At 45.1% G+C, this 25633-nt stretch overlaps 1 protein-coding gene across 1 annotated transcript; it reads right to left on the bottom strand.

Moving 5' to 3' along the window:
• Nucleotides 1-1871: 1871 nt before the first annotated feature.
• pcnx2 (pecanex 2) lies at nt 1872-25030 on the bottom strand. The gene is made up of 40 exons (XM_061087849.1): nt 24878-25030; nt 23176-23378; nt 22295-22412; nt 22154-22190; nt 20247-20773; nt 19901-20095; nt 19035-19517; nt 18752-18935; nt 18259-18388; nt 18012-18154; nt 17506-17584; nt 17280-17415; nt 16119-16261; nt 15707-15860; nt 15521-15553; nt 15060-15231; nt 14814-14924; nt 14339-14430; nt 13900-14009; nt 13363-13471; nt 12855-12947; nt 12631-12781; nt 12098-12239; nt 11826-12003; nt 11079-11187; nt 10857-10986; nt 9783-9841; nt 9377-9592; nt 9019-9272; nt 7974-8207; nt 7734-7837; nt 6822-6966; nt 6484-6714; nt 5782-5939; nt 5577-5693; nt 3751-3929; nt 3290-3456; nt 3134-3208; nt 2762-2938; nt 1872-2297 (listed from the first exon to the last, which is right to left on the bottom strand). The coding sequence occupies exons 1-40, from the start codon at nt 25028-25030 to the stop codon at nt 2133-2135; spliced, it is 6396 nt and encodes a 2131-aa protein (XP_060943832.1). The 3' UTR covers nt 1872-2132.
• Between the last annotated feature and the right edge of the window lie 603 nt (nt 25031-25633).

Raw genomic sequence — 25633 nt, 5'->3', positions numbered from 1 at the left:
CCTCTCGTAGAACCTTATGTTGAAATATAAGGCAGATGTGACTTCTAAGTGTTCACGTTTAAGACGCTGAGAATAAAAAACATCAGCTGAGCCAGGAAGAGCGAAACTCCTGTGCGACTTCCTCCAACATCTCAGAGCCCAGAGTCTCGAGACCTGCAGGGCCGAGCTGCCCACCAGGATCTGAACGCTTTTAATCCTGACTTTGAATTTTATCAAACAAAACGGATTGTCGGCCCTTGTGTCCAAACCTCCCGCGGATGCAGGAATTCTCTAAATTGTAGCATTGAAATGACTTTTTATTATCTCATCAGTCCGACCTTGATGAAACGCCATCCCGTGTTGTAGCGTAGCACAGAGGGGGGGCTCGTCTCATCTGGCCTCGTCTTACAGGGCTGTGAATTCTGTACTTCAAGAGCCGATACAAAGTTAACACCACTGAGCCAATGGGAAATTGTGCGTTTTGTGAGAAACATTTAGTTATATTGGCAATTCTCTGCATGAGAGCACGAAACAGATGTGACTTATCGTTTTCCCTGAGGACAGTAGAATTCAAGATTACAGAAATGATTGTGTAGTTTTAGAAAATGTGAACTAGTTTTGGTGGATAAAGTTACACAAAGCTGTGTGATACTGTGGTTTGGATGAGGAGGAGAAGAGTTTGACGTTTTGGAAAACATGTACATTCACTTTTGTTCGATGCCGCTCTCATATCTGTACTCTATGAAGCTAGGACCAGCAAGCTCAGGCTAGCTATCCTAGCATAGTCCAACTTTAAATACCACTTATGAAATCCTGTTAAATGCATATACAAATAAAAACGTGTTAAACAATGTAAAAGCAACAAATTGGTGTTTTTGATGTGGGATCCGTACGTATTTGCCACAGGAAAAAGAAGGTAATGTTTACCTGACAGTGATCAATGCAACTGTCGGTGGATGTAATGTGCCAAAAATGATAATCAATGTGAAAGGGGTCAGAGGAATTGTTGGAATATAAGATCACATGTTCTAAAAATGTTCCTCGTGAAACACATTTTGTTATTTGTCATGTCACGTTGTTGCTGTCTTACGTTTATGTGATTTCTCTGAATCACTATGTTAAAAAATAATCAACTTCACAGACCTTTGTAAACGTACATTGAACATTTTGCATTGTCACTGATGTGGACTCAGATCCAACTGTGTAACGAAATAAGCTGTTAACTGTTTTTTATACTGTTTTAATTTATTTCAACAAAAGGTTTCATTTTACTTCGATTTGATCTCAAAAGACACAAATATGTTTTAATTCCACGTCAACAGCGAATTCAATTGTTCTACATCTTGTTCTCCGGCTCAGTCTCTGTCTTTGTTTACACGATGACATCCTGCATTACGAGAAAACTCCAAACTACGGGGACTGCCCTTGAATATCTGTAATTTAAATAGTGCTGCTAGAGAAAGAAATCTAAATGTAACAACTTACAATAAATAATTAATAGATTTTTGCCAAATGTTGATTGTGTCTTTCTTTTGACTGGAGGGTTGGGAGATTAATGAAGGTTTTCCACGTTTCCTCAGTGTTTTTATCAACGAACAATTTACTAATGACCTTGATCACCAGGTAATTCATAGTCATTCATGATTCCCTGATAATTATTTTGATGATCACCTTACTTTTCTCTAAATCAAGGAAAAATTGAGATACTAACTTGATTCATTGGTGAAATATTTAGTACAAACCTCACACCTTCTTTTAAAATGGACAAATCTATATTCATATGTAAAAGGAGCATACATTTGCCTTTTTTCCAGTAAAAACAAATGACAGGAAGGAATCGTACCGCCGCACATGTGCACAGGTGAGGTGACCAGAGGTAGAAAGAGGCGGCATCATTTAAAAACATCTTTAATTCATCAACAGGAGCCAAGATCATGTTTTCAGACTTGTTTACATTCAGACAACAGGGTGAGAACCACATGCTGAGGACAGGAGAGGAGGCAGGTTTGTGTGCATGGGTGCTCTCTAATACAATCCTCTGTGTGTGTGTGTGTGTGTAACTTTTAATACAGTCCTCTCTGTATACGAGCACAAGCTTGGGCACTCGTGTGTGTGTGTCTGTGTGTGTTCTCTTTCTCTCTCCCTCAGACAGTCTATTGATCCGTTGCCTCCGGAGCTGTTGAGGCAGATGCAGAATCTTCCTGGGTCTCGTCCAATCCCTGGCCGCAGCCTCGGTCACCTGACTGCGTGCTCTCTTTCACTGGGACGGCGGCGTTGGAAAAGCTCAAGTCTATACTCTCGTACTGTTCTGACGTCCACTGAGAAAGATGGAGAGACAGAGAGAGAGAGAGAGAGAGGAGAAATAAGAGACACATTAGAGTGAGAATCTATCTATATCCTAAACTGTTGTTTACACCATTTTGCATCCCAAAACATATAAAAAGGACTTGTGATGCAAAATGGATGAACGCATCTAAACCAATGACTGTCTATAAAGCTGGAGGACATGACAGCTTCCAAAAGTGACGTAAAAACATCTGGAGCTCCCCCTTGTGGCTGGCTGCAATGTTGGTCATAAACCCAGCGTCATCCATGTTAACATACGGGACATGGAAAGGTCAACAAACCCAGGTACGAGAAAACAGGCTCCATATAAACACTCAGTGACCAAAGTAGCTGCAGCGATGGACTTGGAAAAGACAGTGTACAACGTTCTATGCAATATTTAAATGTAGGACCACTCTCCATGAGGAGGGGCTGTGTGTGAAGAGGCTGTTTATACCTGTGTGGCCCGGCTGCTGGACCTGTGCGAGGGCCCGAGGGCGATGTTGACGCTGGACGAGGACTGCGTGTCAGTGGTGTTGCCGCCTTCAGCAGCAGAAAGTCCGGAGATCACCAGGCCGCTGGAGAAACTCTGCTTCCCGAACAGCAGGCTGAGGGTGGACGAAGACGAGGAGACCTGGAGGAAGAATAGACAATGATTCTGTGAAATGATGGTTTGTGTTTGCTATCAGCTATGAAAATGTTTCCTGGATGATTGTTTTATATAATAATCATGACAGAAACAGCGATTCTCTTCGCTCTTAGTTGTCACTGTTGAAGTCTAAGTCCCATGTGTTGTTGTGTATCAGCCATCAGAGTGTGAAGTTCATACCTGGCTGGAGCGCTGCTGATGCTGCGCCGCCTGGAGCTGCGAGCTGATCCCCCCCGCTCCTGAGAGACGAGGGACCTGATCGGAGAGAGAGGGGTCATCGTATTGCTTTATTCTTCCAGTAAAGACACTTAACATTGTGTGTGTGTGTGTGTCTACCTGGGAGAATATAGAGGCTATGGAAGTGTTGAAGGACAGCTGACTGTTGGACAGACGTTGGACGAGCCCGTGGGTGGAGCCTGAGTCCAGGATGGGCCCTGATTGGCTAGTGACAGGGGGACGTTGACTCTGAGGCTGAACTGACCGACTGCGGTACTCCCTCCTGGCTGCAGACACACACACACAAAAAAGAAAGAACATTATCCGACTTGTTCTTTAATTGAATATAGAAGTTGTCAAATGTCAGTTAAAACTATGTCTATCACAGGGTTGAACCAGGGCCGGATCTAGACAGGCATGTATGAGGGGGCAGCCACAAATCTTGAGGGGGCATTGTGCTTTATTATATTATTATTATTATAAATTGGGATTTAGTTTGAGGGGGCACAACATTTATTTGAGGGGGCCAGGCCCCCTCTTGCCCCTGCCTAGACCCGGCCCTGGGTTGAACACGTGTGTACCTGTGTTTTGGTGTCTGTGGCTGTGTGTCGTCCTGGCCCGGTGCTGGTAGAGGCTCAGGCTGTTGGAGGTGACGGAGGAGGGGCGGTTTTGGCTCAGCGAGGAAGAGCCGCCGGCGCCGCAGTCCACATCCTCCATGTTCACGCCGCTGTTGCAGCTGGTCAGGTTGTCCTTACGCACCCTGCAGAACACACACACACACACACAAACACACACACACAGAGCTCTGATTTATTTATTCATATCCACATCAGTGCTAGGGACACAAACTGGCAAAGGGCCATGAAAAATAGAGCAGGCCTTAAGAATTCCAGCTGGTTAACCACACGTACACACACACACACACACACACACACACACACACACACACATATATACACACATACACACACACATAGAGGGAGAGAGGTGTTACATAACTTCAGGAGCATGTGTGACACACACTTGAGCACTCTTCCTCCTAAATTAGTTAAATGTGCCCCGGCTGAGGTCTCCTTGGCTCCTTGGCTCCTTGGCTACTTAGTGAAATTAAGACAACACCTTTAACTAAAGGCCGACGAAACAGGATTAACAATCTAATCTAATCTGCAAGAAAAACTCAGCAGCTAAGAAGCTTAAGTGGGAGCCACACCGTCACATACACACATTAGCTCACCTGCAGAGGTTAATGCAGAGCCTATACACTAAGTGATGGTGTAATGTGTAACGGAGGAATTGAAAAACAAAAGGGAGGAAGTCTGCAGCAGTGGAAAGTGAAAGGTTTGGCCGCGTTCCCACGCCGCACCCCCGCCGCCCTTGTATCTGTATTTAAAACTACATTAACTAGGCCGAGACGTCTCTCAGCAGCACCAACTTCCAGCAGGTCGATGTGTGTAAGTCCACAGAGAAGCACTCACTCAAGAGGCAGCCGGAGCTCGTCCAGGGTGATTTACACAAAATACCAGGAAAGACGGCTCAGAAAATAGAAAGGTCGCTTCATCAGCTTGACTTTTCCCTCCTTTTGTGCAGTTATCTGATACAGAACTAGAGGAGCACATAACTCCACCAAGGCCCAACAGTCCCAGTAAATCTTACATGTTTTTCCCCAAAGATCTCAGTAGTGTGTCTTTGGATATTGACAAAAATGTGGAAAAACAACCACATCTCACAATGAAAGAATTCCTGGATCCACTCACTAAATCATATCAGTACCAAAATTAAATGTCTTCTCCCCTCACCCATAAAACATCTTTCCACCAAGTTTCATGGAAATCCATCCATTAGTTTTTCTGTAATGCTGCTAACTGACAGACATACAAATGCAATGAAACATACAGTAACCTCCCTCACAGAGATAATACAAATTTGTTACTCTGGTTTAGACCAAAGCTTTAGAAACATATGGATTAAATAGATTCTCACCATTCCAGTAATCCTTTTTTATTTAATCCCTTAACTGCAGATAAATCTAGTGGATTTCTTATGAAATCCTCTAGATTTCATAATCTAGTGGATTATGAATCTAGATTCATTTGAGGGACATAAGAAAAACCAGGACACTGCGGAACAACCCTGAGCAGAAGCTGAGTTCTGGGTGATTCTAATAGGAGCATGTGAGTGTTTTACTTTAAGAGTGCGCTCTAAATAAATCAAACTCTTACCCAAGCATTCTGGGAACTGAACTCATGACCTTTCGGTTACTCTCCGTCTTTTTACCCAACAGACTGAACCAGATTGTTTTTTTTTAAACGTGAGAGAGTGTTGGTTTTAGTTTTTCTATATTTATCATATGACGAATGTTTAGTTAAGTTTATAAAAAGAGAGATTTAAGCAGGAAGTAAAAACTGACCGTAACCATTTAGAGCAGAGCCAGGAACGAATGGCATCCAGACTCAACGCCCCCCCTCCGATGCTGCGCAGCGTACGGTGTGTTCCTGCGTACGATGTCGTCAGTGGTGACACATACCTAAAGAAATATAAATATATATGTCAGACAAAAGGAAAGGGACAAGAGGGGGAACAAGGCGCTTCCCATATCTGTGACTGACGCCTACATGGGATATCCCAGCGGCTGGTCGCAGGAGGAGTTGACCATGTTCCTCAGCGCCTGCTTCGAGTTCTGTATGCTGCCGCGCTCCGGGTTCCGGTTCCGCAGAAACACCAGCTCCTGCTGCTGACCCGCCCACAGACCTCGCACACACTCCTTATTGATCTGCAGAGAGAAGAAGAGAGGAGATCATTCAGACGCTGGTACAAGAGGAACCGCTCAGAGACTCTCTCTTTTTTAAGGACATTTTTGTTTTTATCATTCTCGCCTGGTCTCTGCTACAGCTTGTGATGCGGCATGAAAATCACAATTCTGTGAAAGCCATGTGAATTGGAATTTATAGGAGGTGATAAATCCCCTGGAGCTGAACAGCACTTCATCATGTGCTCGGCTTCAGAAAGCATCGGAGCTTGACTTCAGGAGTGTGTTCAGGTTTAATTGATTATTCAAGTTTGATTTATTAATGATAAAAACTGTGCCCACTTCTAAACACAAGCGTTAGTTCCGTTGCTGAACTGTGTCAAAAGTGCACATTAGAACTCAGCCATACAGGAAGAAGAGTGATTGTGAACCAAGTTGTCCAGGTATCAATAGACAGGAGGTTTATAAGGTTCTATGTGCACCTGTGACGACTGTCTGAGTTAAACCTCATGACTGGTCTTCCCTCCTTGTGTCCACCCTCTCCGCTTCCTCCCCGCCGCCCTTTTACCTTGATGACCTTGAAGCTGAGGTGGCGTTTGTACAGCATGATGATCTTGTACTCGTCCGTGCCGTCATCGATCATGTGCCTCAGCGTGAGCAGCGTGTCGCGGCTGGACAGCACCGCCTTGCGCCAGGCGGGGTCGCTCTCGTGGCAGATGACCAGGCTGCTGCGGTAGTTTGTGATGGCTTCGTACAAGATGGACACCTCCTCGGTCTCCTCCAGGCAGGTGAAGTGATCCTGGAGGGGGAAGAAGGACATTAGAAAAAGTTTGAATAATAACTTTAAATAATACAAGACTATAGAGTAGAATTAGGAGCCATTCAGGAAACCACAGTGAACTTTACCTGATGCAGTTTGAGGCTCATTCTGACGGCGGGAGCCACGACCTTCTGCAGGAGGTCTAGGTCGGCGAAAACCCACTCATCCTTCGTGGCGATGCGGAAGTCGCCTTTAAACAGGGTGTTGAACCCGTACAGGAAGGACTCCAGACTTTGAGGTGAAAGGAATGAGAGAGAGAGAGAGAGAGAGAGAGAGAGAGAGAGAGAGAGAGAGAGAGAGAGAGAGAGAGAGAGAGAGAGAGAGATGTTATGAAACTAAACCGTTTTCTTTTTTGTAACATTAACACAAAGGCAGGAAGCAATTTAAGTGCAGTGATAGTATCTGACTTTATGTTATGGGTGTTAAAAGATTGAGATGTTGACGCCCCCTTCTGGTGATATATCTAACTGCACCAAGGTATCTACTGTATTTCGGCTGAACTCACTCATGTTTCTTTTACATTTATATAGATTTTTCCTTTAACTGCTAATGCTCTGTGTTATATTTTTCATGTTTGATGAATCCGTGAATCCCTGAAGCACGAAAATCTCAAATTTGTCTCAGGGAGGTTTTTTCAATGAAAGTCTTGGATTAAAAGAACCATTAAAAAAAAATGATTGTTGCACAATAAGCTTAATATATACAATTAAAAATCAGAACTGGAAGCTGGAAATACAAGAAATCTAAAACATGCAATTTACCATTCACCTGAAACTATCCCACTGTCTCTTTGCTCATATTCATTAACCCATAGTGAGTAACGTGACCTTAGCTATAAGAATTGTTGTAATTTAAGGGGACTGTTGAAGGTTGGTTCTCTACTGAGTGACACTCTAGTTCAAAATATCTTCGGAGCGTTGTGGGGTGATCTTCCCTCACAGCTCAGTTCAGAGGAGGATCACAGGTGATCTATTGATCCAGGATGTGTGTGTCTCTACCTGTTGGACATGTTGTGTGATGCGGTGCCGAGGGATCTCCTCCCCAGGACGGAGAGAGCGTACGACAGCGTCACCAGAGGAGAGTCTTCATCGCAGTCCACCGGCTGGACACAAACACAGAGACACACAAAAGAAACGTGAAGATAAGTACAGATTCTGCTCATTGGGTCATTTTGATGAGCTTTTTTCAGGATTTTGCCATTACAAACAGCATTAAAATCCCATGATGAAGTCCCGTACCGTCTCCATCTTCCCGGCACAGTACTGGATCCACTCCAGGTAGACGTTGCAGAAGCTGGCGCGTGTCACCCCCTGCAGGCAGTGCACGTAGTCTTCATCGATCTTCACGCTGAAGACCTGAGGGTCCCGCTCTATGTGGTGCCACTTGGTGTAGGACTGCAGCGCCTCCTGGATGCTGGCGTCCTTCAGCCACGTGGAGAGTTTGGGGGAGTGGACCAGGTAGTAGATGATACTCTGAGAGGAGGAGGAGGGAACATCAGATAAACGTCAAATGCAGCTGCAGTTTAATAGTCTGAGCCTGGATTCAGTAGTGGAAAGCTGCCATTTCTAATTATGATTAATGCACAAGATATTTATTTATCTGCCAATGAAGCGGTTTAACCTTTTGGGAGGCGAGTATTTAAGAGTGTGTTCAGACAAGTGGCACTGGAGAGAGGGCAACTGGATACGTCTGAAGTTGATGCATAATTTAAGCTGCACAAGGTTCTCCCGACGCCAGGGATAAAATCTGAGCTTTAACACTAAACACAGCTGATCAAAACAAGGACAGTGCGGTTTGAAAACACAAAGGTAGCAGCTCTGTGAGGGGTACTGGTTTATATGTCGATTGGCACTTCAGTATTTTCAAGACATTACACCAGAAGCTGAACATTTGAACCTGCTGGTGGCGCTATAGTCATATGGGTATCACTGTATGTCACACGTCATTTGGTTTTCATCATCTGGGGACCATGAATGTCTCAAATTAGATGACAAGCCTGCAGTAGTTTTTGAGATATTTCAGATGAAACTGAAGAACTGATCGACAGCTAAAGAAAAAGTAATTTAAAGCTCTTGTACAGAATTTCTTAAATCAAATCTTGGAGCTGTAGCTTGATTACTTCATCTTGGCTAAAGAAAGTGGTTGAATTTCAACTTCTTTCATGGCGTGAGCAAATTTTCCTGGTAGTAGTATTAGTGTATTTCCTGTTCTGCCACTAACGTGAGTCCAGCTTGGAATCATAGACTGTTTGTAAGCATGTGCCTGTGTTTCAGTTTGAGGTACCTTCAGGTAGTAGGTGATGAGCAGCTTTCGGAGGTCGTACACCTGCAGCATGGTGGCGGCGTTGTTCTCGCTGATGCTGTAACCCTCCAGCAGGTACTTGGTGGCCATCACCTCCCAGGCCAGCCAGCGCAGGTTGAAGGCAGCGTTACATGACAGCATGTGAGGCAGGTGGCCTGGCTCGCAGCAGCAGCACGCGTCGTCCTCCTCCACGCCCTCCGTGATGGCCTCCACCTCCCGCTGCTGGCAGTAGGTACCTGGGATGGCGAGAGATGGAGGTAATGAAGTTTATTTTGTCGTCAGTTCATAGAGGGAGGGCGGAAATGTAAGATGTAGGAAGTGTAGTGGAGTCAAACTGTACCTCTGAACTCCAGACCCCTCAGCTGGAAAGTGACCAAGCCGTTGCCGATCTCGATCAGGTGGACCAGGGCGTTGAGGTAGTCCGACGCCAGAATGAAACAGTCTCCGGCGCTGTAGTTGCCCCATCGGCCCAACATGAGGTCACCGCAAAGTGACTCCTGCAGCGAGCGAGTCAGATACTCATAAAATATGGAGTTCAGATTGTTGTCATCGCAGCCTGCAGGAGAGGGACATGGGGGGGAGTGAACGGTCAGACAGATGATGATGAGGATGTGGACAAATCGTATGCTCATTATAAACTACTAAAAGTTAATTTGAACCTTTTCTGCTAAAAACACGGATAAATTCAAAATACTGAAAAAATAAATGCTACTTGTAGTTGATTTAATTTTACAAAGAGAACAAACCTGTCTCTTTATCCACTTGGGACACTAGTCTGCTGTTGGAGTTGTCGATACGCTTTGTGCTGCAAGAAATTGGGAAACAAAGAAACATTCAGACTGTTGAGCCTTAGCAGGATCTTGTCAGAGTCTTTCTCATGTGAAATAGGTTAAATAAAATGACAATCGCCCAAACTGGCTTCAATGCATTGCCCCTATGTCCATTTTGCTATTTAACCCAAAAGAAAAAGTCCTTATAAATATGTTATGGTGCATCTTGTTCAGAGGATCCTAACAGATCACACTGGTCGTAAATGAACAGCCACACAGAGATCAGGAAATATTTTAAGATGAAGATCCTGAATAAAACATCTGCTTTTCTGCACCACAGTGCTTTCAATCTAATAATTAAATTAGATTAGTTTAAATAGCAACATGGTCTAAATATAATCACTGGAGTCTGCACGATACAGCTGCAGACTGAAGTATTTTTGGACTGAAGTGCACACAGTCTCTCACATCAATAAGTAAGAGGGAACAGAGGGAACAGAGGGGTTAGGAAGAGTAGAGACAGAGAGAGAGAGAGAGAGAGAGAGAGAGAGAGAGAGAGAGAGAGAGAGAGAGAGGAGTGTTGTCTGTTTCTGCTTATCCGCCTAACTCAGCTCAAACCGATGAGACTGATTCATCACTAAGTCAATAAACAACAAATCTATATACTAACGTTGATTGTTAAATTTGTGTATTTTAAGAAAGTCCAGAATTCAGTCACAAGGTGTTAAATATTGATTTTGATGCCAAACATCAAGCAAAAGGTTTATTTTTAAATCCATCTGTTTGGTGAGGAGGTAATAACTAAATTTAAGTAGCCGTTCACTTTTAATCTGTCACGCGAGGAGGCGAAGAAAAAACGTTCACATTAAGTTCGACTTCAGTGAACTTTTACCCGTGATATTCACATTACATAGAAGATCTAACTGGCCTAATAATTACACTTGTTGCTATGGTGAACTTGATTATTTTTTTTTACAGGATATGTTGACGGGTCGACCTGTTCTGCAGGTTTTTCTTCAGTCTAGACAAACTTCCCTGTTTCGGCCTTACTTGTAGTTTCGCTCCCAGAACTTGATTGGCCGAGGATATGAGGAAATGAAGATGGCGCTGCCCAGGAAAGGAGCCAGGGGGGTGTAGAAGATGGTGGTGAGCAGCGTCTGGAGCAGCAGCATGGCGGAGTCTGAACACACACACGCCAGTCAAGGAGAGAAAAGCAGGTACTGACACACTCACACACACAAACACACACTCCCACATATTAGATCAGGATACGAGGCACTGCAAATGGCTGAGCGAAGGCATGGAAAGCGCTGCCCCAGGCGATCTGCCAGGGAGCGATGTAAACCAGGATGAAGTGGAGCTTCAGCAACAGCTCACGCATCTGGAGACAAACACAAATACTCAGTCAGTATTACAGGAAGACTGAAACATGTGATGTCGGTCTCTGGTAAGCTGCTTTCAGACGGCACTGGATGCAAGATATCCTCCTGAAATTATCTGGAAGCGATCTATGGAGTTTCTCCTGCCAGCTCCTGGGTGACAACTCTGGATAATGTCAGTTAAAAGAGCAACAACATCTTGAACAGATGAAGAAGAGAAGCTGAAGGCGAAGACGTCAAGGTGGAAAGACAACGAGATGGAAAGAGATTTTTGTCGTATAAAAAAACAGTGTGAACACGTCTGACACAGACTTTCTCCGGCTGCCTTCTTCATATGGGAACAGGCAAAGTGCGGAGGATTTCTGGAGCCAATTGTGCAGACATTTAGCAAAACGGCATATAAGATCTATTTATTCCACTAAGTATGTGAGTAGCAAATACAAACAAATCACAAAAGTGACTTCAGTTAAAACACATACATTAAAACAGCACATATCTACGCAGTAACCTTGGTTTTTGTTAAAAATTTTAAGTCTAATGCTGGAGCTCAAACCTTGATGCATCCCTGAGGTTATTTTCTCAGACCTGATAAATCTCCAGCTGTGTGTGTCTCTGCATGTGTCCACAGTCTCTTTCTCACCTTGTGGAAAACGATGGACATGATGAAGAAGTCCAGCAGGAAGCTCTCGGAGGCGTGCGGGCAGTCGAAGTGGAAGAAGACGAGCGTGAAGAGCAGAGTGAGGAACTGGAAGCTGGGGTCGCAGAAGGACGAGCGCAGGAGTTTGAGTCCGGCCACCGTCGTCAGGAGAACGTCACAGCTGGAGGTAAGAGATCAGAGGACAGGTTCAGCTGCTGGTTCACCACACTCACTGTGACGATGCTGAGTGTTTGTGTCTGCACGCGTCCACTCACTGGATTCCCAGCTTCTTGCGGTGACTGAGGGCGAAGCAGTCGTTGGTGAGGGCGCTCAGCACGATGGCCGGGTACACCACGTACTTCTCAAAGCACAGGAGCCCCACGTAAAGCCGCTCGAACCACATCAACACGGCATCCTCTGCAGCACAAGAGAGAAGAAAGACAATACATAGGTTAGTTTACGTTTTAACTCCATCAGAGCAGTTATTGCTTGACTATGCAAAAAACGCAAAACTTATTTCCAGAAAACCGGGTGGAGGGACGGGACCTGGGTCTGAGAAGAGCCCAGGGATAATTTAGCGCAGATCCACAATGTCTGAATGAGCCCAAGTGAGAAAACCACAGGACATCATCCGGAGAGTTAATCCCAAATGAGACATACACGTCGTTCAACAAGACGACAAGATTCACGAGATGGTCACGCCTGTGTCAATGTGCTATAAACAAGAACATGTGATCACAGCAGTGGAATTTATATGTTACCCAACAGTGTGGACACGTTCAGGAGTTATACCAATGGTCATACTGACCTCTGGGTTCAAACTGGTGGTACTCCTTCGTCTTGAGGACCGGGTGGGAGATCCACAGCCAAGGATGATGCTTCCTCAGCTGGGGGATGAGGTAGTGGGTGACGAAGCCCACCGTCCCCGCCAGAGCGTAAAGCACGATGGTCACAAAGGGCTGGACACAAGAAGGTGTGTTAGTAAAGAGTCAAAGGCAGCGTAAAGAGAGAGAGGACGGACGGTATTCTCACCTTGAGAGACAGAAACACAGTGCTGGCAGTTATGGCGAAGGTGAGGATGTAGGCAACGGAGCACACGACCACGTCCGACAGCAGAATCTCCTTCTGCAGAGCACACGAGGGAGGAAGAGCTGCGATCATTAATAATCCACTCTCAATGAAAACTCATTTTGTTTGTCAGACTCATTTAGGTGTGTGATTATTTTTTGTTTAATCCGTCTGAGCCTTCAAAGACGCAGCAGCTTGAGAAGAGTTAGCAGTTTCAGATTACACATTAATACTGTAAGAGGCGGCGGGGGGATCTGTTTTCTCCGAAGCATAATTCTCTGTAATCGTTCACATTGATCGACAGCAAACACCAGCTTAAGTCTGAGCAGCTCAGGTGCACAGTGTGAGTGTAGGTTCAGATTTTACAGGGATAATTACTGTGAAGCAACATGAGCAGATATGGTTATACCCCAGACACGTCCCCTGATGAAACACATACTGGTTTGATCCCTTTATATTGATCCGTTGTTACCATAGAGTTCTGCAGCTTCTCCGGCAGTGGGTCTTTGATGTCGGTAGACTCCTCCTCCTCTTCCTCACTCTCCACCAGAGCTGGCATCACCTTCGACTTGATCAGAGATCTGCAATTAAAAAAATAAGAGTTTAATCTATGGAAAAAAATGACTTTTTAAAAACCTTTAGCAACAAAAAGCAAAGAATTAAAAAAGTTAGAAAAATGTATGAACTCATTTCCTTCCAAGAAAAACAAGTTGAATTTAGCAACATGTTAGCATAACATTTCACATGATTTAAGAAACAAGTGGTTTGACTTCTTGTCTTGACTTTTAAAATCATCGTTATATTTTAATAATTAAACAATATCACAAGAAAGTATGAAAGTATCATCAATACATTGAAAATCTGCCTTAATTTCCCTATGAGAATGAATTCATCTCTAATCTTCTGCGCAGGACTAGTATGAAGTGAAAGGTCATGCAAACACACAAACAAACAAACAAATAAACAAGCACACAAACACACAAACACACAAACACACACACACACTTACATTAGTACGGAGGGGTCGCTGCTCTGGCGGCTGAGGTGATAGGAGAAGACGACCAAAAGGCCACAGAAAGCAGAGAACAGAGCTGGAGTGTGCTGCTCATCCCAAGGCTCCTGTAACCACACACACACACACACACACACACACACACACACACACACACACACACACACACAAACACACACGCTAACATTTTAAAACTACTTCTTTTACACCACCCTATTTTACAAGCTTCTTCGTCCACAATCTTCTATTGATGGATGAACAATAACACATCCCTGACTGCACACCATTTATAACTGTGAGTCCTCTTTTATTCCTGTAACCAGGAGGACGAGGGACATGAACACAGATTCACTGCACAGCTCTGAAAACAATTAAAAAGAGGAAAAGGGCCTTTTCTTGTTTCTTTTCTTCTTCTGTAGCTTTTGTTCATTTCTACCTTTAGTGCTCCGAAGCAGAAGCCGTAGAGCAGAGACAGAGCGATCAGACTGCGCAGGATGCTGTAGATCGAAGAGATGAGACTCGTAGCAGCTGAGACACACAAATCAGAGTGAGGATGAAAATACCTGCAGTCGTGTTACACAATGAGAAACAGAGCAGAGACATGTGCTGTGGTGATGACACTGAGAAGAGTCACGTTAAAGGACCTGATCACTTCTCAGGAAGATTTTTTTAAAGATTGTGTGGCAAAATAATAACCTATTTTTCACATTTTCACGGATTTGTCCATTAAAATGTTTATTGGCGTGTAGGTGTGCAAGGCTCAGTTGAAGAAAGATGGAGTCACATATTTCTCCAAACAATCAGGATCAAATGACGCAGATTAAACACACACTTCAAACCAGAGCCACGGATGCCAACAGTAAAATCAGGGTTGTGGATTCCGGAGGGTGATTAGAAAAAGTTTTACGAACCCGTCCCTCCAAAGAAATGCATGTCAATCTGCTCCAGCAGGTAGATGGTGAAGGTGTTGATCTGAGGGAAGAGGCCGACCAGGAAGGTGATTGGGAAGCAGTAGGTAAAACCTGTTCAGTGCATAAAAGAAAAGACATTTCCATAAAGGACACTTAGTAATAAAAAAAATGAATAATATACAGCACCAAATAAGAGAGGAGCTGTGCAGCAGCAGCTGCAGGGCTGCCTGGTGTCCTCCTCCCTACCCACTAGCAGGTCTCGTAAGAAGCGCAGTGCGTCATGGCACACGATGGTGACCCCGTACAGGCTGGACACAGGCAGGTCCTTCCTCCTCAGCAACTGCTCCAGCAGCCAGATCAGAGCACAGAAAATACAGAAGTAGGCCGCTCGGCTGTAGGCCACCAACTGGTTGTGGCCCTGGGGAGACACACACACACACACACAAACAAATGGACACACACAAATTAGGATGATAGGACAGTCAGTCTGATTGCCAGCTCAGGCATTTGAGACAACAAACACTGACACAAATGTGGGAAATATTAGGATAATTGCATCAATCAAAACACTGATTCATATGGACAAGTGAACTCTGACATGACCACATGCATCAGTGAAGAGTAACAGGAGTCACAACTTGAAACAGACCAAACAGGATGGAATGGAAATATGTAATATTTCTTTTAAGTTTAATAAACAAACTCACATGTGTTGGTGAAGCTGCGTCTGGTTGAACACTCTGCAGAACAAAAGAGCCAAAGTTAAGGACCTGGCAGGTCTGAGGTCAGTTTTTCATTAGGTCACAGTGGCCCAGTTACAGTCGAGCTCACATATCTTTCAGTTGTGTTTCCATTCACTGTTGTCTGTACCTGTCTGTATCATTTATATTTACCTTCAGTAAGGAATACTGGCAGCTGGCGATGACCAGGCAAAACTGGAAGACCCAGAAGTCTTTGAAGCAGCCGTCGTTGAGAAGCACGAAACCGAGGAAGGAAACCAGGAAGGCCATGAAGATGGCGACGAGATTCTCTAGAACATCCTGGTTTCTAGACAAAAATATAGATATGAAGTTATTGTTCTGTAGTTGATTAAACTGAAAAGAAAAAAGACAGATTGATCAATAGGGAAATAACACACACCCAAATTGAGGTGCTACCAATGGAGTGGATGTTGCAATAATATGTTCAGAAGGCTTTTTCAACTGCTTTTAATTGAAATAGATAATAAAACCTCAGTGAGTGTGGGTCACAACGTTTGTTTTGGATACAAGAGAATACAAACCACAACGGGTGTTTGTGTGTTACCTGTCCAAAAGAGCGACCAGTGTGAGTCTGTCGTATAAAATGTTCATCCACTTCCCAGGAAACAGCTCAAGTTTGTAATAAATCTTCCTGGTCGGTTTCTCCTGAGTGGAAGTCTCTGATGACTCATCCAAAGAGTCCTCTTCCTGCACGCACACACACACACACACACACACACACACACACACACACACACACACACACACACACACACACACACACACACACACACACACACACACAGACACACACAAAGGGACATATTTTATACACACACACATACCCGCATGAATTCAGCTTCACTAATACAGCAAAGAAAGAAAGAGACTGATGTTTTACTGTAGATCTTCATTTTCAAATCTACATTTCTAATGTGAAATAGTTAAAAACACAGTCAGGATCATTATAAGTGCAAACAAACACACACACACATACACACACACACACACACACACACACACACACACACACACACACACACACAGTATGAAGTGGTGCATTAATGATTCAGCACGACTCTTTGTTGGTTCAGCTTTAACAACGGATCCAGCCACATTATACCAACACTGCTGGTCTGTATCCAGCTCTTATCTTACAGACACAGTTTCAAACAGCAGCAAACACTCATATTTATATTCAGAGAATCACAACCAGACACAAACACTCATTCACTTTACCACTTAGTTGATAATTTATATGACTTTCTGGGGACTTTCTGTTTGATCTATTTACTGACTGTTAACTGGCACTTCTTGTTTTCATGTAATTACACTTTTTTATTTTACCAATTGATTAATTTAGTCGTAAGTCTCTTATTAAATTATTTCGTTAAGGGTATCTTGTGGATTATCTCTGAATGTTCTCGTTCATTCCCGTTGCTACACAGTTAGTACAATAGCACAGATTCATCTAGATAAGTGGATATCATGTGAGGCCTTGTGTGAATGCATGGGATACGAACAACGCCATAGAGAAAGCATCGCTCCGCAGAACTACAGGTTGTCAAAATCACAGAGGCCTTCTTTAAATAACAGCTTGTGGGACAACCTTGGACACCATGCATATACATACTGTGCTGCCTTAGAAACCATGCGCTCAGTAAATAATGGATGTTGTTGGTCTGCAGAATAGAGAAGAGAAGATAAAGTGAGAGTAGACCAACACCTGGAAGATCTCAGGGTGCGTCCTCCGTGGCCGGAGCCTGTGTGCAGGGATGATGCGTCTCTGGAAGGGACAGTCGGTGTGAGCTCCCGCCAGGCCGTCCTGGCCCTCCGAGTTAGAGGACGTGGACAGCAGGTCACTGAAGACACACAAACACAGAGGTAACAGGATGAAGTGAGTCGAGAAGATGAAGACAGGGAGGAAAGGAAAGGGAAATAAAGATCTGTACCACATGTTGCCAGTGATGAGCTCGGCTCCCAGCGGCAGGTTGAGGGCTCTCTCTGCGTACAGCTTGCGGGGCCTGTCTCCTGAAACAAGCACAGACACACAAAACTCCTATTTGTATAAGTTATGCGCAATCACTTGTATGTTGGGGGTTTATATAACATGACAGAAAAAAACACCGGCGACGGAACAATGACTGAACAACTGAACAGCTGAACATCTTGGAGCCGTTCCAGAACAATGTATTTTAATCTGCGGGCATTCTGAGCCGTTTCAAAAGGGACGGCATCAGCTGCTGGCACTGCCTCCCACACAAACTGTGTATTTGTGCAAAAGATCAAAATATGATCAGACGATCCGAGCACAATGCCTGGGTTCATTTACAGCACCTCATTGTTCTTTCTCACGACATGTGACTCATCTCGTTTTGTTTGTCTCCTGCAGAAATAAATCACATCACATTCCAGGAACCGAAGGGGAAGTTGTAATGTTGTTACTTTTGCTGCTTACTGTGCACCGTGTGGAAGGTGTAGGCGTCCTCTTTGTTGGTGGCCTCTGGTCTGCAGATGACCTGCAGCATGGAGCTCTCTGACTGAGACGTTTGTGAGGGCAGGGAGTCATAGTCCGGATCCTTCTCTCTGTCTGTCTGTGGACTGGAGACAGTAAACACAATCAGATGAGATCTGTGATGTTGCATGCTCCAATCTGAAAGGTTTTTAAAAGTCCTATAATTCTGATACTTTCACTGGTATAATACCTGTCAGGAGAGACTATTGGGATGCGTTTTTCAGTGGCCAGGCTGGTGGGGGGTTTTGGCCTCTCCGATTTGTTTTCCGTGCTGGTCTCCGCTATCGTATCATTTTGTCTGGAGCTTGAACTAAGATTCTCTGCAAGCAGACCAAGTGGAAATGTTTTTTGAGGATTAAAGCAGAGATTATTCATTCAATCTTCAATTGAAAGTCAACAAGCCACCTTGCTGCCATTACAAGCTTTAATTGATCAAAATTACAGCTGCAGTTCAAACACCAGTGGCATTAACCTGCATTAACCTTTTACAAACCCGGCACACCCATTCTCCACCCAGTTGTTTCCACTGCTGCGGCCTGATGTGACCTCTTGTCATGACTGAGTGGTTTTGCACAGACTGTCTTTGACTGACAGCTCCCTGTCGCCTGTGTGGGGGTTCACCTTTCACACATGTAGAGAGAGGAGCTGGAGGTAAAGGAACAAACCATCTCACTGTGATTCACCTTCCTTCGCAGCCTCCACTTCCTGCTTGTGTTCCAGCGCCTCCTCCTGCTCCTCCTGTGAGCTGGCCCCACACCCCCGGGTGCTGAGGGACCCCAACAGGGAGACAAACTCCAAGAAGTTGGACTCATTGGGAATCTGGCCCTCCTTAGCTTCCAGATCTGACTTGGAACTGGTCATGGTGGTCTGATAGAGACACAAACATTTTTATATATGCATGCACAGATGGACAGAGATAACTAGAAGAAAGGTACAGAAATAGAAGAAGGTAAACTGCCAACATACTGTGTTGTGTGAGCGGTCTGAAAGCAGCACGGCGTCTTTCCCACTGTCCATGCTCAGCCCTCGAATGTGAGTCCTCCCACCGGGCCCGTAGCGGCCCACAGCCGGCGGCAGACGCAAGAACCCTTGTGAATCCACGTTAGCATCCAGAGGGTCCGTGTCATCGCGGTGGGAGTGGACATCGATTCCCGACGAGCTGTTATCATTTGTCAGCTGCGGGCTCGGAAAGCTGTCCGTCGTCACCTGCAGGCTGAGGTGCTCCTGGTCTGGCTCGGGACATTCCAGCGTGGACGACTCAGAGCTGGTTGTCTCCTTGCAAAGGTGGAACTCTTCACTTTGACTCGTCGTCTGCTGCTGTGTCGGAGTGTGGTCGTCCTCTGAGCCTGTGGCTTCCTCTCCCTCTTCCCCCTCCTGCCTCTCTTTCTCGGGGGAGTCAAAAGTGATGACAGGGATCTTGATGTGACATTCTCCTGCATCCTTCTGAGCCTGGAGGACAAACAGAGACATGTGACAAACACTGTCCCTTCGTGTCCCAACGCCTCAGTGAGGTGCCACTGGATCAGTCTTGTCTAACTCATGCTGAGCAGATCCCACAGAGATCACAAAGCTTCTGTGGATATCAAAAAAATATCTGATAGAATTAAGGAGAAGAGAAAATGATGCACAAGACAATACCCAGGGACTGACAAATATAGACAGACAACCATTCACACTCAAATCCACACAGGCAATTACGACACCGGCCAAATCGGGTTTCGAACCAGTAAATGCAACAACATGACTACCCTGACTAAGGAGAAATTTATGGGGTGGTGTGAAAGGTGCTTCATTGAGAACTTTAAGGCGAAAAAGCCCAAACTGCTATTTACCTGTGCGTTCTCCAGAATGCTCTGCTTGACTCTCTCCTCCAGCTGAGCAGCAGTCTGAGCGTCACAGCTCATGGTGATGATGATCTTGACTGTGTCGCTGTCGTCCAGGCGGGTGGAGGTAGGCCCAGGGCCGGAGGTGTCCACCAGCACCACCTCGATCTCATCAGAACAGTACGTCTCCTCCGGTAGCTCATCCTGACAGACACCACAGAGAGGGACAGAGAGTTTTACCACGGATTAGGAGAGTAATCACATTATGTCAGATACGGTCACCATTTTTTGGAAGCATGAGTACATCAAATTAAAATTTAACCAACACATTAGTTTCTACATCGGCTAAATCTACCTGTGCAGGAGTTTCTGGGACGTCGATGAAATCCTCCTGATTGTCCTTGGGAGAGTCCAGTGAGTTATTGTTGTCATCCGAGGGCTCTTTTTGTCCATCGCTCTCCTCCTCGCTCTCTTCTTCACTTCCCTTCGAGGGAGGCAGACCTTCATCAGCTGTTTCCCTCTCCCCAGTCTCTTTATCTTCACTGTCTTTCTCCTCTATTCTCTCTTGCTCCAGCACCTTTTCTGCTGTCCGCTCCTGCTCTGTTCGCTCCCTGTCGCTCTCCTTCAAAGTGCTCTGAACGTCCACTCCTTCTTTTGCAGCTGTGTTTTCAGTCAACTCCTCATCCATTTTCCCCATTGTCCCGCTGGCAGATATAGGCCGCATGTCTTCTCTCTCCGCCCGGGAAGAGGGCCTCTGCTGGGCCTGCAGCAGTGGGGCAGCCTGGTCGGGGTTGGGGCTGGAGAGGTCGTCTGGCGAAGGCTCTGGGCTTGGATGCAGTCCGGCCTCCACTGGCTTCCCCTCTGCCGTACTCTCATCCTGTTCTGAAATGAAATAATAACAGATTTAGACGTGTACGATTATTAATGACATGGCTCTAATCCTAAAAGTCTTGTCTTTGGCTGCGGTGACAACACAAAAAATTCACACTATATTTTGTACAGCAGTATTTGTCGGTAGCAGATAAATATCTTGACATAAAATGATCTATCTCACTAGTATTAAAAACCGATACCAAAATGCACCACAGTGATCATATCCCCTTTTCTAATCAACTGATTGTGCTCTGAATATTCACCCGTGCATTTAGGTCATAGATTTTAGTGGAAGTAGTCAGGGTCTTTTTGGCTGCGTGCTACGAACTGGCTATTGTTGTTCCCAGCATTTATATATATATATATATATATATATATATATATATATATATATATAGTGATGGTGTGTTTACAGAAAAGGAAGTAGTACATCAACAACAGTGCATCAGAGAAGAGGAACTGGGATGAAACCCTGTTTTTACTTCTCACTGATCAGTGTCAGTGTCATTTTAAGCAGTATACGGATATTTTTAGACAGTGATAAAAAATAATTACCTCATGCATTATTCATTTGCAGCATATTTCTGCAGGTCATAAATCCTCCAAACTGTCAAACTGATTTCATAACATCAACAGGAAATGTAAGTGCGTGTGTGAGTCTGAAACTCTATTTTCTGAACACTTGTCTTCAAAAATATAGTCCCAGTGTTATTGCTCTTATGATGGTGGTAAAGTGCTCTGTCTAAAGCCTCTGTCCAAAATCTACCACAGATGTTCAGACTGGCCGAGTGCAAGTGAAACAACAAATAACAACAGACTCGTTTTATGCTTCAGAAGTTAACAACAGTATTAATAATCTGATGGAAATACGCTGATTCATTTATCGGAGGAAACTGACCTGAGTCTGAGTGGTCAATTAGCAGAAATACTGAGCCAGCCACATTAAGAAGCCACAGCATCTTAACTCTGCCGCAGATCTGCACTGTGGTCTGGTTTCATGCCACAGTGAGTTTGCGTATTGCAAATTCTGCTGAGTTTTTCCAGTGAAATTCTTATGTACAGTAGATGCTTTTCCCAGAAAGTCACCCTCTTGGGTTAAGCCACAATAAAAAGTCTAATTTCAAGAATTCAATTTGTGCAAAGAGTGAATTTAGCGGTCTCTCTGAAAGCTGACTATTGGTTAAATATAAGCTAAAATCACAGTCGGTCTATTTTTTGTGAAACCAGCCCCTGGTGACAGAGACGGCCATAGTTTGTGTCCATACTTATCAAGCGTCTATGACACGTGTATCCCTGTATGAAAGCATCTGCATTTGTTATGTCAATCTGCTCATTTATTCAGGTTACTCATCTGAATCTTATTCAAACTGAGAGAAAAATCATTGTCACCTTCCACGGTCTTCACCTCGTCTGACTTTGAACAGTCCTGCGTGGAGGAGAATTCACAAACACCTGGTTAAAATGAGATCATTAGGGTTTTCTGTACTGTATGTTCACAAAGGGGTTAGGGTTAGGGCGTCTGTCACTCACCACACCGATCAGTCCTGGGTCGGTTTCTGTCTGTTTCACCGTCACCTGGATCACCGGACTGGTACGCTTACGAGCCAACATTGTCATGGCAACACTGTCGGGAACAGTGCTGCTCTTCCTGTTGGGCAAAGACAAGAGACGAAAGAAAGAGACAGAATGACGGGCAGTCCACAGAAGTGTACTCATCACATTCTCGATCGCTCGTGTTTGGATGAATAAACAACAGTAAAATACATGTGAGTCTAGATTCAGTGTTTCATCTCTGCACAAGCACTTCAAATAATATAAAGGAATAAATAGAAACAGTTTCTTTTTCAGCGATGGAATTTCCTATTTTGGTCTCCGTGCAGCTCTACTGTGTCAGAGCAGAGTGGCCGACACTGACCTCCCCTCATTAGCCTCCTCATTGACTTTTAAATTAAGTGGCAGGAGACAGTTTCCTTAGATACAGTTGTTTAAGTTTGCAATCAGATCTCAAAGACAGAGAGCACTGAGAAAAATAAGTCATACAAAGGGAGAACGTGGCATTAACATGATAATAAGAGGATGTCAAGTACAGGTTCTATTGTAGTTAGTATTTGAGGTATTATTCTCACGAGCAAAGATCCTAATTTGTTGAAAGTAAAATTCCAGAATTTCTCTGTAATATTGTTAGGATGACCACGCTCACGGCAGTGCACTGTTTACCACCGCCGTGCAATTATTAAAGTGTATGGTGCAATATTCCCCCACCCCATCTCCAGCTCCAGGGAACAAAGTTCTCTTCGTTACAAATATATTCAAATATGTGAAACGTTATCTCGTCTTGACAAGGACGACAGTTTGAGCTTCTTGAGACTGTTCCATGAGTTTCAGGATTACATGTGTGGGGGGGGGTTCACCTGATGCTGGCGGGCAAGCAGGAGTCCGAGGCGTTGCTCTTCTTCTCCTGGGCCTTGCTGAGGTCGGAGAGGCTGCTGCGGACCACCGCCTCGCCCTCGTCGAACATCAGGTGCAGCCGGTAGTTGGCCAACTTGATGAGGACGAAGAAGACGGTGATGGAGGTGCAGTAGATGCTCAGCGCCATGGTGGTGGGAGGCAGGGCCTGCAGCAAGGAAAGAGGAGAGGAGAAGACTTTTATTAAATTCAAATCAAAGTCTGTGTGATTCACTGATTCGAGCTGCATCACTCTGCTCCTGATGGAACTGTCTCTTCTCTAATTGTATGTTAGTGAAATTCTGCAAAAGGCAAAGCTTTCTCACTCACACAGCCACGCTGTTTCTTTGAGTATATTACAGGCTCTGTGAACCACAAGACCTAATTTGATTACTTAGCGGATTAATGAAGTTTATTGATCCCCAGGAGAGGGATGGCCCATAGCAAGGAAAAGGAGGATGAAAGACAGAGCATCTGCATCAGGCTGGTACACACTGGTCTGGATTCAAGTTCACTATATGTATTGTCCTGCTGCACTATTTACACAGTATTTATATTATTTAACCATGAAGAGAATCACAAGGCTTTTGAGCGGAAGAAGGACAACTACGAGGTTCTTGTCAACGACCGCAACAGACAAGGCTGGAAGGCAGGAGGCTGTGGAGGTAGGATGAAGGTAGAAGAACATGAATCTTTCTAGCTGTCACTAGGTTTATACATTTATAGATTTCTTGTGGTTTTACAATTTGCAGAAATGTATTGACTGCCTCTGTGACGTGTTTAAAGTTGCTGGGAGCGCTTTTTTATAACCCGTAGTATCCCCATGTCTGTAATCTACAAAGGAAAATAACTGACAAATCTCAGATACAAGCTCCTAATTATGAGCTTCCATCATAAAATATCGCAATTTATATCATCAAAGCTGGCAGCCAGTTTAGCACCCATTCCAAAGGCTGTGTTATCAGATCACGTCCATTAAGTCCATGACTTTCAGGGATGTACACGGCTGATGTTGCCATGTTTCAATAGGGAGGTGAGACCTTATTATTTTCAGATTTAAGATGAATGTGTTTGACCTGCAACTCCTCCCTTTACTCCTGTCACTTCATGACACAGTGAGCACAGGTTGCACATAGGTCAATGAAGATGTCCCTCAAAAAATGACTTAAACAAGAGGTATTATTCAGAGGGGTGCAGGAAGATACAAATCCAGGAGTGGTTATATTATTTTGACGCACAGATTGTTTTTCCTCAATATCCCCGTGTTTGTATTGACCAATCCCACGTAGAAGCTCCACGATCAGGCCACCGTGTCCTGAAGCGTGGTGTCCGGTGTTGCACCCATTTCAAAGGCCGTGACACGAACACGTTAGTGAGCCACAGTTTCCTCTGCCTCATCCAAGGGAAGCCATGCGTTCCGACACTGCATGAGGAGAGAAGCACTGCGACAGCGCCTTCTCCTCCAGCCTCGCTCCCCCTCAGGATGCCAGCAGACAATGGGGGGGATGGCACACAGAGAGAGAGGAGCAGGGAGCTGCGTGTTCGTCCGAAGCAAGAAAACACCGTCGCATGAGAAAAATAACATCACCTACGCGCACCGTGCGCACCTCACACCCCCTCCGCGGCCTCGGACGTCATGTCCCCCCCCCCCCTGATATGAAGACTCACCAGATGCAGAGACAGGGGCAGCATCAGGAGGAATATCCACAGATAGAGGTGGCACGAGTTGTTGAATTTGTTCTGGTCCGGCTCGTGGTACCAGCCCCCGGTCAGGGATGCCCAGACTCCCTGGCGCAGGGTCTGCACGACCTGGGAGCCCATCTCTGCTGCTCCCCTCTCCTCCTCCTCCTCCTCCTCTCCGCTCAGGCTCAGGCTGGAGGGACGGATGATGATGCTGGTGCTGATGCTGCTGCTCGGCTACAATGAGATGCTCTCCTCTAACGCATGCCACAGTCGCTACGCCTCCATGTTGGGCTGATGCAGCGCGACTCCCGAGCCCTCTCTCTCTCGCCTCATCGGTCTCCCCCGGTGCTGTCTGCCTTCCTCCAGCCCAAAGTGGATCCGTCCATCGCCGCTGCTGCTGCCGCCGCGGTCCTCATCTTGTCCTGCTCGTCTCTCTCCCTCTCCTCCTTCCTGGCTCCCTGCACAGATGCGCAGCTCTGAACGCCTTCCCCTCGCACTCCTCCCCCCCTGTCTTCCCTCACCTCCACCCCCATCCATCCATTCTCTTCTTCTATGTGATTCCCACCTTCAGCGTTCCTCTGCACACACACGTTTGGCAGCAGAATCCAGACATTGTGCACGTAAGACCTGTGTGAAAGTGATGAATATGACAGACGCCTTTCTATTCTATTCTATTAAGTAATGTGCAGAAAGGCCTTTGTCCTTTGTGTTTGAATGTTTTACTGTATTTGAATTTGTTAA

Source organism: Limanda limanda, chromosome 15 (genome assembly GCF_963576545.1).
Source record: "Limanda limanda chromosome 15, fLimLim1.1, whole genome shotgun sequence".
NCBI lineage: Eukaryota > Metazoa > Chordata > Actinopteri > Pleuronectiformes > Pleuronectidae > Limanda > Limanda limanda.
The sequence above is the reverse complement of the archived record's forward strand: the minus strand, read 5'-3'. Positions and strand labels throughout refer to the sequence as shown.

Excerpts from the sequence above, each read along its gene's own strand:
- pcnx2 (XM_061087849.1), bottom strand. The coding sequence starts at position 25,030 with ATGGGCTCCCAGGTCGTGCAGACCCTGCGCCAGGGAGTCTGGGCATCC. Across the intron at positions 6,715-6,821 it reads TGAGCCTCAAACTGCATCAG|GATCACTTCACCTGCCTGGA; the intron begins GTAAAGTTCACT and ends TTCCCCCTCCAG. Across the intron at positions 5,940-6,483 it reads TCAGCTTCAAGGTCATCAAG|ATCAATAAGGAGTGTGTGCG; the intron begins GTAAAAGGGCGG and ends TTCTCTCTGCAG.